The 16619-nt window shown below is 37.3% G+C and overlaps 6 protein-coding genes across 6 annotated transcripts in view; 4 read left to right on the top strand and 2 right to left on the bottom strand.

The window, feature by feature from the left end:
- The window catches only part of LOC129771990 (uncharacterized), a 35920-nt gene extending 31640 nt beyond the window's left edge, over nucleotides 1-4280 (bottom strand). The window contains exon 1 of the mRNA XM_055776166.1: nucleotides 3956-4280. Within this exon, the coding sequence (XP_055632141.1) occupies nucleotides 3956-4253 (298 nt within the window). The 5' untranslated portion in view covers nucleotides 4254-4280. The remainder of the gene's footprint in view (nucleotides 1-3955) is intronic.
- Nucleotides 1886-3411, top strand: LOC129771971 (histone H1B-like). Its single transcript, XM_055776146.1, has one exon. The coding sequence runs from the start codon at nucleotides 1918-1920 to the stop codon at nucleotides 2596-2598; it is 681 nt and encodes a 226-aa protein (XP_055632121.1). The 5' UTR covers nucleotides 1886-1917; the 3' UTR covers nucleotides 2599-3411.
- Nucleotides 4281-4526: 246 nt separating the features above from the next.
- Nucleotides 4527-4937, top strand: LOC129765992 (histone H3). Its single transcript, XM_055766453.1, has one exon. It carries the CDS (start codon nucleotides 4527-4529, stop codon nucleotides 4935-4937), a length of 411 nt encoding a protein of 136 aa, XP_055622428.1.
- A 785-nt stretch (nucleotides 4938-5722) lies between these two features.
- Nucleotides 5723-6097, bottom strand: LOC129765991 (histone H2B-like). The gene has a single exon (XM_055766452.1). The coding sequence runs from the start codon at nucleotides 6095-6097 to the stop codon at nucleotides 5723-5725; it is 375 nt and encodes a 124-aa protein (XP_055622427.1).
- A 258-nt stretch (nucleotides 6098-6355) lies between these two features.
- Nucleotides 6356-6730, top strand: LOC129765990 (histone H2A). The gene has a single exon (XM_055766451.1). It carries the CDS (start codon nucleotides 6356-6358, stop codon nucleotides 6728-6730), a length of 375 nt encoding a protein of 124 aa, XP_055622426.1.
- A 7570-nt stretch (nucleotides 6731-14300) lies between these two features.
- On the top strand, nucleotides 14301-15388 carry LOC129771970 (RNA polymerase-associated protein RTF1 homolog). The gene is made up of 2 exons (XM_055776145.1): nucleotides 14301-14510; nucleotides 14566-15388. The coding sequence occupies exon 2, from the start codon at nucleotides 14651-14653 to the stop codon at nucleotides 15374-15376; it is 726 nt and encodes a 241-aa protein (XP_055632120.1). The 5' UTR covers nucleotides 14301-14510; nucleotides 14566-14650; the 3' UTR covers nucleotides 15377-15388.
- Nucleotides 15389-16619: the final 1231 nt, after the last annotated feature.

Raw genomic sequence — 16619 nt, 5'->3', positions numbered from 1 at the left:
CTGACCTTTTGGGTTATCGATTTTGAGTTACGAAATCCAACTGGTATATCAATTCAATATACGCATTCAAAAGATAATTATTATGATGTTTATAATATTTATGTCTGAACATTTACATGTACATGTAGTAATGGAGTGAATTTTATTATAATGTAGTGCGTTTGAATGTATGTTCTTAATTTCTTGAAATGACTGTTCAGTTAATTTTGTTTAAGTATTTCTTCTATTTTATTATTTTATCAATCACCAATAGTAATTCCTTTAACATGTACATTGATGGTGTAAATAATAAATACGCTGCTAGAGTGAGTCCTTTTTCCTTATTTGGGTGCTAGTTTTATATGCAAGATATTTTATTTTTAGGACATTGTTCCCTTTTTGTAATCTGTATTCTAATGTGTCACTGATTTCAAGGTATGTTTGCTTATTTTCGTTATTTTGTAACATGTTTACATGTAGAACAGTAAGAAATTTTCTCATAGCAATCTGTATCCATTATCTTCTCCTTCTTCTTCTTGAATTATAGAGACTTTAAAGTTCATTCGTCTCTAGTCTTGAGAAGATCCCACAGAAAACTCTATTTCCAACTCCTTCCTGACCTGTCTTGAGAAAGACACTTTATTCGCGTTCGGCGCCCGTCAGCAAACCGTGTCTGCTTTCGAGATCACCCAACTAAACTCTGCTGTATCCATTATGTAATTTTCCAATAATTTATAGAGGAATTGGGTTTAGTTGATCATTCAAATGTTTTTTTTTATCGGTAGTGTATTTAATTCCATCACCATACTCAAAAAAAAAAGTCTACACAAAAATACCTTGTAGTCAGAGACAAAATGAAATCTCGATTTTGGCCGCAGATCACGAAAAGTAATATAAGATAGTCAGAAAAATAAAACCAATTCGTAAATGGAGAAAAATATTGAATTTATTATTTTATAAGAATTGATATTGATGATTATTAACTATGAAGAAGATAAATGATTTCAAAAAAAAAAAAAATTAACGAAAAAAATCGCATATCGAAAAAGGCAGATCTCGTTTATGGTAACAGTATTTTCTATTCTACCACTGTTTACACCAAACTGTGAAATAACTAAAAATTCCCTACATAATGGGTTATTTAGATATAATTTTTGTATTGTGTTCACGTTTATCTTTGAAATAACTATATTGAATAAAACTACCATTTGATTGTCGTAACATATCACCGATAACACAAGTGATGACAGACTGTTTGTCTAACGAATCAACCCTTGGGTCGAAACATGAAGTATTTCAGAAAATGAAATATTGAGTGTTTTGTCTCGGATCAGTAAATATATTATTCCAACAAATGAATAAATTGTAATAAGATTGATAATCTTGTAAAAGGATAATATTTCTTATGATAACGAACGGAAATCAAAAATTGCTTTAGCTACTCCGATTGCCCCAAGTTTTGATAAGAATGCTTCGTAATGTTGGGAAAAAACATTCAATTCTGGTATCCATATATCGAAAAATTGTCCCTATTTCATTAGAATTAGGTTTAATAACTGTTTATCTTTTGCAATGTAAGAAAATTGAACATTTTCGACAGAGTGTTGATACTTCTGATACATATCATTAGCATTTATCGTAAATTATTGAGTATCGGCTTGGACTTTTAAAAACAGAGCAACTTTAAATGGTAGCTCAAACATCATAGTAAATATTAAATAAGGTATCTGATAAACATGTGAGGACTGTAACAAAGAAAAGTAACATTTTTTAAAACATAAATTACAAATACGCGAAATGTTTTCTCAACAGCAAATTTAAACGAACGCTTTGAGTTTCCCTAACACAGTTTTCGATTCCGAGCACAAACGGCGGCACCGAGCGCATCAATGAATTCAGCATTTCGTTGAAACATAGCAGTGAAACACAGTGAATAAAATGGCCGAAACAGCTACTGAAGTCGTTCCCGCAGCATCAGTTGCTGCATCTCCAGCCAAGACACCGAAAAAGGCTCGTGCTCCTAAAGGAGAGGATAAGAAACCAAAAAAGCCAGCCACCCATCCACCAGTGAACGAAATGGTTCTGGCCGCCATCAAGACCTTAAAGGAACGTAATGGATCTTCTCTTCAGGCCATCAAGAAGTATATCGGTGCCAATTACAAGTGTGATGTTGCTAAGCTCTCAACTTTCATAAAAAAATCTTTGAAGAGTGGTGTCGAGAAAGGTAATCTTGTGCAAACCAAAGGAAGTGGAGCATCGGGATCCTTCAAAATCAAACCTAAGGATAAGACACCTGCGGGCGAGAAGAAACCAAAGAAAGCTGCGACTGGGAAGAAACCTGCAGGGGAAAAGAAAGTCGCCAAAAAGGCAGCCACTTCTAAAACTGCTGCTGCCAAAAAGCCGAAGGAAGCACCAGCAAAAAAAGCGGTTCAGAAGAAGGCTAAAGCTGTCGTCGCCAAAACCGCCAAAAAGGCTGGAACCGTAAAGAAAGCAGCCGCTTCCAAACAGAAACCAACCAAAGCATCGAAGACAGCAGCGAAGAAGCCTAAAACTCCAAAACCGAAAAAGGCAGCACCAGCAAAGAAAGCTGCTCCGAAGAAAGCTGCTGCCAAAAAGTAAAGTGCACTGGTGCTTTTCATTTGAAACTTATTTAAAAACAAACAGTCCTTCTCAGGACTACCAAAACCAATGGAACGAAAGAGTAACAATAGTTTTCCACCTCTAAGAATTCGAATGTTTTCTTCATGACAGTTAATATACATTTTCACACATCATCATCTTGTATCCAACATTAAACAATTCTGATAATGTTGGTATTTTAACGAAAAAGCTAATCGATGATACCGAATAGCATCATGAGAATTACGATTGTTTAAGGGAAATCGAAAAAATCGAATTTTTGTTTCTTGCATTTTTGGGAAGTTTATGTCCTCAGAAATGTTGTCCTAAAAAAATTTATCGTATTTTATGGAAACGAAATATGGAAAGTTACAGCCACAAAAGTATGAAGTCACCTTAAGGTATGTACGAATTTTAAAGCGCGTTTTTCTCGAAACCATGTTATTTCAACTGGTGGTGTCGATATCTCAGGATCTACTCGACCGATCTGGCTGAAATTTTTTATCAGCATGTAAAAATGAATTATCGGCGTTACATAGCCGTTTTTCGATATTACATAGCCGATACATTTTTTCGATTTTTGAAAAATCGCTATTTAGAGATTTTTCATGAAAAATGTCTAATTTTTAACAAAAATGGCCGCCGTTTTGGTAATTTTTCGAATTTTCAAAAAACCCCTATGTAACGCTTTAAGTATTGTCTTAAAGTTTCAAAATATTCATTAAAATTTGTTCTACGACACCTCGTTGCTTCAGAACCGATACCACCAACAAGGTACCGATTTTCAGACAACATCTACGCATCCAGCCTTCAACAGCGTCATAATCAGTATTCGTGCACTCAAAGAATGGAAAATACATCTTCAAATATATCTTAAACAATCATCAAAATACCCGAACACTTTACTTTATTCGTAACATCCGAAAAAAAAATCACGAAAATCCATTATTTTCAGGGGTCCCCTCTTAACAATCATTGGACCAAGTCTGCGTCAAACTGCGACGTGCAATGTACCAGGTATTGGTCTAACTTTATTACTATTACGATCCTTCTAATATGACATGTTCCCAACACTGGCTTACAGTGTACTCATAATGTACACATCATAATTCATTCATAATTCATTCAAGAAATATTAAACTTCTATGGGTAAAGAACATCAATTTGAATTCAGTTAAACGTCTAATTACATCGTTATTTACAAATGATATAACCGAACAAGCAACGAATCCTTATTAAAAAATAATGGATGATTTGAAAACATTTAAAGGAACTCTTCACTGGAGAAATATTGTGGCCCTGAAAAGGGCCGTTTTGTTGAACCGTACACCAAATTATATCATTTAACCTCCGAAACCATAGAGAGTACGACCTTGGCGTTTCAAAGCGTACACAACGTCCATTGCGGTAACCGTCTTCCGTTTGGCGTGTTCGGTATAGGTAACAGCATCTCGGATAACGTTTTCCAGAAATACTTTCAGCACACCACGAGTTTCTTCGTAGATGAGACCGGAAATACGCTTCACTCCCCCACGACGAGCCAAACGACGGATAGCGGGCTTTGTGATTCCCTGGATGTTATCACGCAGAACCTTACGATGACGCTTGGCTCCTCCTTTGCCCAGTCCCTTTCCTCCTTTACCACGGCCAGTCATTTTTCTGGACTATTTTATGTTGTTTCCGAGTTCAAACGATGACTGAAACTGATGCTGTTTCCCCTAAGGGTACCCACTTTTATACCCGAATGGAAATTATTTTTCCTCCTTTTCCTTCATTTTGTTATTCTTCCCCTTCTTTTGTCCTTTCCTTTTTGTGCATGCGTATGGTAGAATGACGACATACGTGAGGTATTAAAGCGAAGAAAAGCGTTGAATTATCCCATTCATTCAGCAACTTTGAAACCGTTAACTCTACTGAAATCGTAAGCAATGGCTCGTACCAAGCAGACCGCTCGTAAATCCACCGGAGGAAAGGCTCCTCGCAAACAGTTGGCCACTAAAGCTGCTCGTAAAAGTGCTCCAGCTACCGGAGGAGTCAAGAAGCCACATCGTTATCGACCAGGAACCGTCGCTTTGCGTGAGATTCGTCGTTATCAAAAGTCGACTGAATTACTGATCCGTAAGCTTCCATTCCAACGTTTGGTTCGTGAGATCGCTCAAGATTTTAAGACCGATCTTCGCTTCCAGAGCTCGGCTGTTATGGCTCTGCAGGAAGCAAGTGAAGCTTATCTGGTTGGATTATTCGAAGATACCAATCTGTGTGCCATCCATGCCAAACGAGTCACCATTATGCCGAAAGATATCCAATTAGCTCGTCGTATCCGTGGAGAACGCGCTTAAATCTGACTGATCTAATCTCATTCTCAAACAAACGGCCCTTTTCAGGGCCACCAATTTATTTGAAAAGAGTTTGAAAAACTGTTTTCTATCTTCAACATTACATACGGCGGAGCCGCACGATATATTGAAACATGAATCTTATCAAATATAAATGAACTTCTGATCTTCTTTTATTGACGCTAAAAATTATAGCGAATCATATTTTACGACACCTTTTTTTACGGTGTTCCTCACTTAGTTCTAAGTACCCTCAGATTATCCATATATAAAAATTGAATAACATTTTAAAAGTACAAAGCTCGAGGTTTCCCAGTTTCATGATTTTTTTTATGTATATAGCTTTATTGTATAAACACCAAAATCAATCCTGTTAAACCTCTCTACGATTAGTTTCTCGACACTAAACTGCTAACTCTTTTGGTGCAATTGCATTGAGAACAGATAATGATGCCGAGTCTTCAATTAGCATCTGCAACTGAATATGAGGATGTCAATCATTGAATTCACTATATGCATCATCATACATTCTGCACAATATCATCACTTCATTCCCAAACGTAACGTCAAACGAACTACATGAAATTGTTGTATCTACTCATTTCGGATACCTTTTGTGATATGACTTTTCTGAATCCCTCGAATTAATGTATTCACACGAGAGGCGACTCATTATGACAACGAAAATCTACAAATCAACAATTAGAAAACCTTTTCCTACACACTTATCAAACAAATTTGTGGCCCTGAAAAGGGCCGTTGTTTTTTTTTGCTACATGACTCGGGAGTTACTTGGAGCTGGTATACTTCGTGACGGCTTTGGTTCCTTCGGAGACAGCGTGTTTGGCCAATTCTCCTGGCAGCAGTAAACGAACTGCGGTTTGAATTTCACGAGAAGTTATCGTTGAACGTTTGTTGTAATGCGCCAAGCGAGATGATTCAGCGGCGATGCGTTCGAAAATATCATTCACGAAGCTGTTCATGATACTCATGGCTTTGGATGAAATACCCGTGTCAGGATGGACTTGTTTCAACACTTTGTAAATGTAGATAGCGTAGCTTTCCTTCCTGCGGACCTTCTTCTTTTTCTTGTCGGTCTTGGTAATACTTTTCTGGGCCTTTCCAGACTTCTTCGCTGCCTTTCCACTGGTTTTAGGAGCCATTGCTATGTTGTATCGCTTTTACTGTTCGAGAGGAACTAATGTCGAAAGCAAAGGAAACATCATGTTTTATGCTCGGTCAGGGTGGAATGTATGACCGTCCCCTTTCGTTTATGTTGTCATTTCATTATATTCGTAGCTCTGTCTGAGAGTGAAACAAACATTGTTTCAGCAGGTATAAAAGAGGGTTCGTTATCCGGAAACTTTGATCAGTACAGTTTCGCTTCGCACGTGAATAATTTCATAATTATATAACAAAAAATGTCTGGACGTGGTAAAGGAGGAAAAGTTAAGGGAAAGGCGAAGTCCCGTTCAAATCGTGCTGGCTTACAGTTCCCAGTGGGTCGTATTCATCGTCTGCTCAGGAAGGGAAACTATGCCGAACGTGTTGGAGCTGGAGCACCCGTTTATCTGGCCGCAGTGATGGAATATTTGGCCGCTGAAGTATTGGAATTGGCAGGAAATGCCGCTCGTGACAACAAGAAGACCAGGATTATCCCACGTCATCTGCAGTTGGCTATCCGTAATGACGAAGAATTGAACAAACTACTGTCGGGTGTAACTATTGCTCAAGGCGGAGTCTTGCCCAATATCCAAGCTGTTCTGCTACCCAAGAAAACCGAGAAGAAGGCTTAAATCAACAACGATTTGGAACTGCATCAAAACTAAGAACCCAACCGTCCTTTTCAGGACGACAAATATTCTTTACAAAGAGTTACATTAGTTGATTTTCTATGTTCTCATCTTATTATCATTATGTCTCACTGAGTGATCACAAAAAAAGCATCTGTTTCTAAACAGATATGAGTGAAACATTATACCGAACTGGAAAGATTGAAGCACGCATAGAAGTATGCGTTGTGTATGATCTTTCCACTCAGGTAGTCGAATTGGGCAAAAGGAACCGAATTCACCGTGAAGTATAGCAGCTGCCAGAAAACAATACTCCCGATGCATTCTTTCCTACCATACAAACATCATTCGCCATGTCGAGGTAGAGGAATTGTTAAAAATTCATGAAAAATACCAAAAAATTATTTCAAAAATTACACTGAAAAACATAATTATTTCGAAAATTTACATTCATTTTTCACAATACCATATTCTTTTAAAATTCTCAAAAGATATAGAGTGATACAAATTCGAGATCGTATCCCCACCACGCATATCTCTTTTCTCGAAAATCGAAAATAAGCTTTCGGAACATTCTATTCAGATACAGTCATAGTGTCTTATGAGAGTGAAAAGGTTTGCTATCTGTTTTTAGAATAATGGTTTTTATTTCTCTAAGAATGGCGAATGTTGTGCGAATGTACGAAAATTGACTCAAACTCATATTCGTACGGTAGTTGAAATTTCAATTCGATTTCGTAGGGATTGATCAATTTCAGAATTCCATCTTTAGTATGATAACCCTTGTTCATAGCGACTGTCATTAGCTTCTTTGGTGTATTCGGAAGAAAAATTCATCCATTAATTCATCAAGTTGTTTTTAAAATCGTTATTTTTAAAAATATGATGGAATGTTTACTTAAACATCCTGGAGGAAGATTGAAGGAACGTGTCAACGAAATAGGATTGAATCGAGGATACATGTTTTATCAAAACAATGACCCAAAGCACATGGCAAATGAAGTTCGCACATGGTTACATTACAATTGCTCAAAAGCTAATGTTACTCTCCCACAATCTCCCGACATCGATCCCAGCAAGAAACTGTGAGCGAAATCTGGGTAGAAAAGTTAGATTTTTTTTTAAATCACGATTTTAAAAACTACTTGATGAATTAATGGATTAATTTTCCTTCCGAATACGCCAAACAACTCATGGATAACAGCTAAAGACAGCTAAAGACAGTTGCAATGAACAAGGATTATCATACTAAAGATGGAATTCTGAAATTGATCAATTCCTTCGGAATCGAATTGAAATTTCAACCACCGTACGAATGTGAGTTTGAGTCAATTTTCATACATTCGCCATTCTTGAAGAAATAAAAACCGTTATTCTAAAAACAGATAGCAAACCATTCCACTCTTAGAAGACACTATGACTTTATCCAAATAGAATGTCCCGAAAGTTTATTTTTCGACTTATAAAAAAAGAGAAAGTCATCTGAATGGTGGGGTACGAACATGAGTTTGTATCACTGTATGTATACTAGGGTGACCGCGAAAATGGTCACGACAAATTTTAAAAACCGACCATGTACATTGATTATTGGCCCAATAAAATAACCTGTGCCAAGTTTCAGCGCAATCGAACATGATTTAGAAGTGTCTCAAAACGTCCCAATTTTTGCATTTTAGATCCTCGAAAATCACCCAGGGAGTACATGAAATTAGGAAAATCGAAAAACAAAATGACTTAAAAATGCATGAAACGTCGAGATTTATATCGAAAAAAAAATTAGCCGAAAATCTGCCTTCTGGGACTTAGGGTTTTGTTTCACGTGATGCTTTTTCTACTTCAATTTAATTAATGTAACGTTAAAAGACAGAAGTCTTAAGTTATGACATATAAATAAGGTAAATACAATAAAATAAGTAAAAAAAGCTTTTTAAGTTAAACGGTTTGTTAAGGCACCGATGCACTATAGGATTTCAGGCGGACAAAAATCGGAAAAGTGACTGTCACCAATCTGTTTTTATATAATTGCTATAGAAAGAAGACACTCTAACTAAGAAAAGTTCAAAATTTCAGCACTCTAGCAGATACCATACTTGAGATATTAAGAAATAAACATGAAAATTTAAAAAAAATGCAATTTTTTTTCCAATAAAAGCGAATTACAAAAAACCTTTTTTTAGTCACAAATAACAGAATAAATTTAAAGTTCATTATATTCTTGAAAACGTTATTGATTGGGCTTTCCGAAAAACAAGTAGTTAACTAGTTTTATTGGGGAAAACTAGAAAATAAAGAAGAAAAAGAAGAAGAAAATAAGAAAAAAAATCATAATTTTAACTTTGTTGATCGGCATCTTTTTACTCCCAGGAGCCCCCGGGTCAGGTCCTTGATTATTTTCTAGTTTAAGGTGCATACTAACAAGTTCTGAAGAGTTTACATGCAACGACCTGCAACGAAGAGATTTGAAGCGTTTTGAAAATTTTTGGTTTTATAGGAATTATACGAAATCAAAAATATGTTCATCAGTTAAAAAGTGATAAGCTAGTTGGTCGGTATCTTTTTGCTCCATGGAGTTCCGGAGTCGAGTTCTTGGTTATTTTCTAGTTTAAGGTGTATACTAACAAGTGCTGAAGAGTTTACATACAACAACCTGCAACGACGAGATTTGGAGCGTTTTGAAAATTCTATACACACATAAATTAGATTCCACCTACCTATCTGCTTGATATTCAACGTCATCGTAACCGCTTTGAATTTCTATGTAACGTTTTAGTACCTATATTCCGGTAGAAGCTACCAACCAACAGCAACTCACTTGTACCTAACCTCATACTTATATTGATGAGTCTTAATACAGTAGGCATTACCAATTGTTAAGAGCAAGTGAAAGGATGGACAATCGAAAAGTTGTTTCATTGTTTGATTCAAAACTAACGATAAAAGAAAATGTAGCAAAAGTATTTGAAGCCTTGTGCGCAAGTTATAAAATTGACGTGGAAAAAAAAGAAAGGCTTCGTGAAAAGATAGTGAGGACGATATTAAGATACAAATCAAAGTGGCACGAAGTTTTCCGTGTTAAGCAGAGATTCGACGCACGTTATGGAACTTGGCTCGACGGAGATTTTGGCATCGAGGATTTCATCGAAGTGGAACAAAATTCAGCAACATCTTCGGCCACAAAACGGGGACGGCCTTCTAAATCCTTTTCGGAGCTAAGCGATAGAGGAAAACGTCGCATCATCGACCATGAAATAGTCGATCCAAAAGTGGACAGCATCGAGAAAGCATTGCTGATCGCCAGACGAACGCCGGCCTACCACCAAAAAAATGTTAATCTGGTTAAAGTCATTGGTCACATATTAAAAAACCAAGAAAGTTCTAACAAGATGTTAGCCCAACTAACTGATCAACGTGGAAGGATGTCAGCAGAAGAGGCCTTAAGTGTTCTCATTGAAATCGGATTGAGTAAATCTCAATACGAAGTCATCCATACGGAATCACCATCGCGGTTTCCTCCCTACGACGTCATAGAAGCAGTGAAGAAGACCTGCAGCCCTCCTGGAGAGTTCATCGAAGAAACTGGTTGTAAAATTAAAGTGAAATTGCAGGCGTTAATGCAGAATACAGTGGAGCGGATCATTAAAATAGTCGACTGAGAGATCAGTGAGTACCTAGATTCTAACGAATTAGATTCTTCAGAGCTTGTACTTTTAAGTAGTTGGGGTATGGATGGTTCAACTGGATATTCACAGTACAATCAATCGCTACCAGAAGGTTGCAGGGATGATTCAGATGTATTTTCATCAACTTTAACTCCCATTCGATTGTTTTTACATAATAATCAGAAGGAGATAATGTGGTATAATCCTATGCCTCAAAGTATTCGGTTTTGTAGACCAATAATTCTAGAATTTATAATAGAAAGTAAAGAGATCATTCTTGCTACAAAAAAAGAATTAGAAAAAGAAATGTGTGAATTGACACCAATTGAAGTAGAACTTTCGAATGGCAAGTCAATACTTGTAGATTTTTATTTTGTATTAAGCATGATCGACGGAAAGGTCCTTACCTACATCACAGGAAACTCATCAATGTCAAATTGTCCAATTTGTGGAGCAACGCCCAATCTAATGAGTAGAGTAGAAAAATTCGATGAAGGCTTTATATCAAATGAAGATGCATTGCATTATGGAATATCTCCGCTTCATGCATGGATACGGTTTTTTGAATGCCTACTACATATTTCATATAGAATGGATGTTAAAAAATGGAGGATTGGAAAACCATTGAGACATCTGTATGACCAAAGAAAAAAGCATGTACTAGCACAGCTTTACGAAAAGTTTGGAGTGAGAGTAGATCAACTAAGATCGGGTGGAGCAGGTACTAGTACTACAGGAAACATTTGTCGACGTGTGTTTTCCAATCCAAAACTTCTTAGCAGCGTGCTGAACATTGATGAAGAGTTAATTGTAAGATTTCAAAATATTTTGATTGCAATTAACAGTCAAGAAGCTATAAACCCCGAAAAATTAGATACATATTGCAAAGAAACTTATCGACTCTATCTTCAATTGTATAGTTGGTATAAGATTCCCGCTACTATACATAAAGTTCTTGCTCATGCTGGAGAAATAGTTATGCATTCTCCAGCACCTCTTGGTACATTAGCAGAAGAGGCAGCAGAAAGTCAGCATAAACAATTAAAAAAATATCGAACTCATCATGCTAGGAAACGATCAAGAGTAGATAATTTACATGATGTTTTCATTCGTGTCATGAATGAATCGGACCCATTCATCAGTTCAATTTGGATGGCAAAAAGAAAACAGAAAAAAATATCTCTAGCTTATCCAGATATCGTTAAAGGTTTTTTAATATTTGAAGATTCTGAAAGTTGTTCAATAGAGGATATCAATAGCTGCAATGTAGTTGAAGAACTTATGGAAGCTGTGGATGAAATTGATGAAGATTTTGTAGAAGATGTAATTGATGAAGATTCTGAAGAGGATGAAAGTGAAGAAGATGAAAACGAAACGGAATAAGAAAGTATTTATAATGACTATTGTACGATATGTTAATATTCTTCTTCTTCTTATATGGCACTAACGTTCCTAGAGGAACTCCGCCGTCTCAACGTAGTATTACTTGCGTCATTTTCATTAGTACTTAGTTGAGATTTCTATGCCACATAACACGCCTTGAATGCATTCTGAGTGGCAAGCTCTAGAGTACGCGTGACCACAGTGTAAGTCAGAGGAAATTTCTTTGAAGAAAAATTTCCCCGACCAGAACGGGAATCGAACCCGAACCCCCGGCATGTTAGGTTTGACGCTAACAACTCGGCCACAGGAGCACCCGATATGTTAATATGTTATATTGAAATAAATAAAAGTATTTTTACAATAAAAATAAAAACCTTGGTGTTCTTCTTTATTCCTTCAAACTATTTATTCTTCGAAAAATCAAATTGTATATTTATTACATGGTTGAAAATCCTTCAAATTTTTAATTGCAGCTATAAATGTTTGAAAATTAAAAAAATCATAGAAAGTTTTTTTTTCTGGTTACCCTATTTCAAAACTAAAGGGTGTGTCACATCAAATTGCATCACGGAAAAAACGCTGTAGAAATTCGCCCAGTAGACCGATCCTTTTGAAAATTTTAGACAGTAAAATAAAAACTATTAAACAACTTTTGGCATTTTCTTTTTATTCATACTTCGAGCCCAAGCCCGTATGCTCGCACCTTCCTCCTTACCCCGTCCATAAGGTTCTGTACAACGTCAGGTTGTAGTTCTTTATGAACAGAAATCCATTTTCTCTTGAAGTCCGCCTCCGATTTGACAACTTTTGGGTTCATCCGGAGGGCCTGCTTCATAATCGCCCAATATTTCTCTATTGGGCGAAGCTCCGGCGCGTTGGGCGGGTTCATTTCCTTTGGCACGAAGGTGACCCCGTTGGCTTCGTACCACTCCAACACGTCCTTTGAATAGTGGCACGAAGCGAGATCCGGCCAGAAGATCTCGTGCCCTCGTGCTGCTTCAATAGTGGTAGTAAGCGCTTCTGTAGGCACTCCTTAAGGTAAACCTGCCCGTTTACCGTGCCGGTCATCACGAAGGGGGCGCTCCGCTTTCCGCAAGAGCAGATCGCTTGCCACACCATGTACTTTTTGGCAAACTTGGATAGTTTCTGCTTGCGAATCTCCTTCGGAACGCTGAATTTGTCCTCTGCGGAGAAGAACAACAGGCCCGGCAGCTGACGAAAGTCCGCTTTGACGTAGGTTTCGTCGTCCATTACCAGGCAATGCGGCTTCGTCAGCATTTCGGTGTACAGCTTCCGGGCTCGCGTCTTCCCTACCATGTTTTGCCTTTCGTCGCGGTTAGGAGCCTTCTGAACCATGTATGTACCTTCCGCCCTCCCGCTGCTTGGTCCGCTGGACGAATGAACTTGACAAATTCAGCTTATTGGCTACATCCCGGACCGAACTTCTCGGATCACGTCTAAACTGCTTAACTACGCGCTTGTGATCTTTTTCACTGACGGAGCATCCATTTTTGCCGTTCTTCACCTTCCGGTCGATGGTTAGGTTCTCGAAGTATCGTTTTAGTACTCTGCTGACCGTGGATTGGACGATTCCCAGCATCTTACCGATGCCCCGATGTGACAACTCCGAAATGAGTGCGCAGGATTAATTCACGACGCTCTTTTTCGTTCGACGATATTTTTCCAAATTTACGAAAAATTGACAGTGAAGCATGGCCAACGTGATCTATACACTCTTATCTGATTATAAGCGAAAGCTGGAGATATAATTCCTAAAAATTAAATTTCTACAGCGTTTTTTCCGTGATGCAATTTGATGTGACACACCCTTTAGGCACCCTAATGGACAATTAAAAAAAAATACGAATCTAATTTATTAGGCTGGTGACCAATCTTCACAATTTTGAGCAAAATTGTAGCATTTAAAAGAAAACTTTTTTTTTCTTAAAATCGTTTATATATATATATATATATATATATATATATATATATATATATATATATATATATATATATATATATATATATATATATATATATATATATATATATATTTGGTGAATATTGATCAAGCTTTCTTAGAGATATGGTGTATTATATTTATAAATTGGCATACATGTTCCTTGCACATTACAGGTGGCCAGAAGCATATTAAAAATTAGAGGGCAGCCAAAGAAAGGGGAGGGTCTGAATTCCGAGCAAATCCTAGAATTATTTCCTCTGGTTTTATTAAAAAAAGACATACCTCGATCGAAATTTGACCGTAATATGTTAACAAATGATTTTAATCAACTTGGCTCGACCATACCAAGTAGAAAAAATGCCGATAGTGTCGATAAAATGATGAAAATATTTTTGTCCGCCTGCTTGTATGGAAATCCCCCATAGTGCGATGGACTGTTTGTTCTAGTCGTACCACCTTGATACGATTAGCCTTGATCGTTGTTGTTGACAAATGGACAACAAATCACTATTGTTTTTGTAAGGAGACAAATAATTTAATTCAAATAGACGTGAAGAGGAAAAAGATATTGAAAATATTGAATAGAATTATAGATTTTTGAAATTTATTAAGTTAAATAATTGTTAAAAATTGAGAGAAACGTGAGTAGAATGAAATTGAAGCGAAGTAAAGCGGAAATAGCAGTTTTAATATAAATTACAAGAAATACAAAAACAAAGAAGGGATTGCCAAACGGAGAAACGAATTTAAAATAGTAGAAAATAAGGAAACTATTCATGTGAGTTTGAAAATTCATCAATTGTATTATTATTAATATTCATGTGAAATTCTAGTTTTGAACCGTTGAATAAAATAGACGAGCTGCGAAAAAGTGGTTCATATTTTCTGAAGCAGAAAATCTCTCGAACATTCTCAAAAATGAATAAACCAGGTTCTAACTTGGATCAAAACGAGACAGCCTACAACTGCGGAAGCTGTGACAGACCCGACCATGATGAGAGTCTGATGGTTTACTGTGAGAGTTGCGAACGCTGGTTTCATTTCACCTGCCAACAAGTGACATCTGATGTGAAAGATGATGACACCTGGGTGTGTACCGATTGTTCTGCGAGTGGTGGAAATCCGGATCCTCCTGAGATCACTGATCCCGTTGATGCAGAGCTAGCTGAGGCAGAAAAGGCCCTTGCCCGAGAGAGGGAGCTTTTCCAGAAACAATTAAAAAAAAGGATGGAGCTGGCGAAGATGAAGCTGAAACTGGAAAAAGAGAAGCGGGAAATGGAGTGGGAATTTGAAAAGCAGGAGATGAAAATGCGAATAGCAACAGAAGAAGAATTTAATAGAAAACGGCAGATAGAAAAAGATTGGATGCAACGGAAATTAGACAGTGTGATTAATGAACGATCGGTAATAGAAGAGAGTTTGAAGAAAAAGAAAGATAAAACAAAGTCAAAACCCGTAGATAAGAGTTTGAGACTAACAGGAGCGACATCATCAGAGTTTAGCGTTGGGAAACCGAGCAGTTCAACACCCTTAGAAGATAGAAGAGTGCAGATTATTAGAAAGTCAGGACAAACAAATCTGAATCATGAAGAGAATGATAGGGAAACACCTCGTCGTCGTAGTGCACGTGAGCGAGAGCGATAAAGATTCTGAAAATAAACAAACAGAGCATGATAGTGATAACGAATCGTCAACGGAAGAGAAGCACGCAAGAGACTGACACTTGTTCTGAAGAGGAAGACATTTGTTCAAATAAAAGTTTACGCATAAAAATGGAACGACTAGAAGTAACACCGACAAAAGCACAGTTATCAGCCCGCCAATTTCTCTCTGAACGGTTACCAACGTTCTCTGGAAAATCAGAAGAATGGGTTATGTTCATAACTACCTACCAGACAACCACGAAAGCATGTGGTTTCTCCAATCTTGAAAATTTGGCAAGATTGCAGGAATGTTTGAGAGGTCCGGCGCTAGAAGACGTTTACACTCGTCTTCTTCTTCCGAGCTCGGTACCACGAATCATTGAAGATCTTCGAGAACAATTTGGACAACCTGAACAGGTTCTGGACACGTTAATGGCGAAGATACACGCTGTAGATGCTCCCAAGGTCGACAAACTAGCATCTCTCATTCACTTCGGTAGGTTAATACAACAATTATGTGATCACCTTGAAGCAACAGATCTTGAAGATCACTTGACAAATCCAAGGCTTATCAGGGAACTAGCGAAAAAACTACCACCGTCTGCCAAACTAGATTGGATCCGATTCAAACGGAACGAGTGTAGCAAATGCATAAAAATCACATTAAGTACATTTGCAGAATTTCTTTCGGAAATAGTGTCGGTGGCGACTGAAGCCGTTAATATTATAGAGCGCGAAGGCTTTTTACACACCCATGGTGCATCGGAAAATGAAGTGACTAAATTGTCATAGATGCAGAATAGAGAACCATGTTTGATGTGTGGTGAAATTAATCACAGATTGCGAAACTGCCAATATTTTTTGAAGCTAACTGTGTATCAACGTTTGCGAGCTGTCGACGGATGGGAGTTGTGTCGGGTATGCTTGAATGCTCACGGGAATGCCCGTTGCAGAATGAACATACGGTGCACAATACATTGTTACATCAAGAAGAAGTGCAATTTAATTGCAATGTGCATAGCATGCAATTTCAACAACCGATCATTTTTCAAATGATTCCTGTTGTATTATCCCATGGAGGCAAATCGGTGAAAACATTGGCATTCCTAGATGAAGGATCATCATATACTTTAGTAGAACGCTCGTTGACGAAACATTTACAATGTTCCGGTGTAACACTTCTTCGTGTTACATGGACAGCAGGAATGACACGATTAGAACGTTTTTCGCAGAAACTGAATTTG

The sequence above is a fragment of the Toxorhynchites rutilus genome, chromosome 2 (genome assembly GCF_029784135.1).
Source record: "Toxorhynchites rutilus septentrionalis strain SRP chromosome 2, ASM2978413v1, whole genome shotgun sequence".
Taxonomy (NCBI): Eukaryota; Metazoa; Arthropoda; class Insecta; order Diptera; family Culicidae; genus Toxorhynchites; species Toxorhynchites rutilus.
This window is presented reverse-complemented; position numbering and strand designations above follow the sequence as displayed.

Bases quoted from the DNA above. Each gene is read 5' to 3' on its own strand.
- LOC129771971 (XM_055776146.1), top strand. From the start codon at position 1,918: ATGGCCGAAACAGCTACTGAAGTCGTTCCCGCAGCATCAGTTGCTGCA.
- LOC129765992 (XM_055766453.1), top strand. From the start codon at position 4,527: ATGGCTCGTACCAAGCAGACCGCTCGTAAATCCACCGGAGGAAAGGCT.
- LOC129765991 (XM_055766452.1), bottom strand. From the start codon at position 6,097: ATGGCTCCTAAAACCAGTGGAAAGGCAGCGAAGAAGTCTGGAAAGGCC.
- LOC129765990 (XM_055766451.1), top strand. From the start codon at position 6,356: ATGTCTGGACGTGGTAAAGGAGGAAAAGTTAAGGGAAAGGCGAAGTCC.
- LOC129771970 (XM_055776145.1), top strand. From the start codon at position 14,651: ATGAATAAACCAGGTTCTAACTTGGATCAAAACGAGACAGCCTACAAC.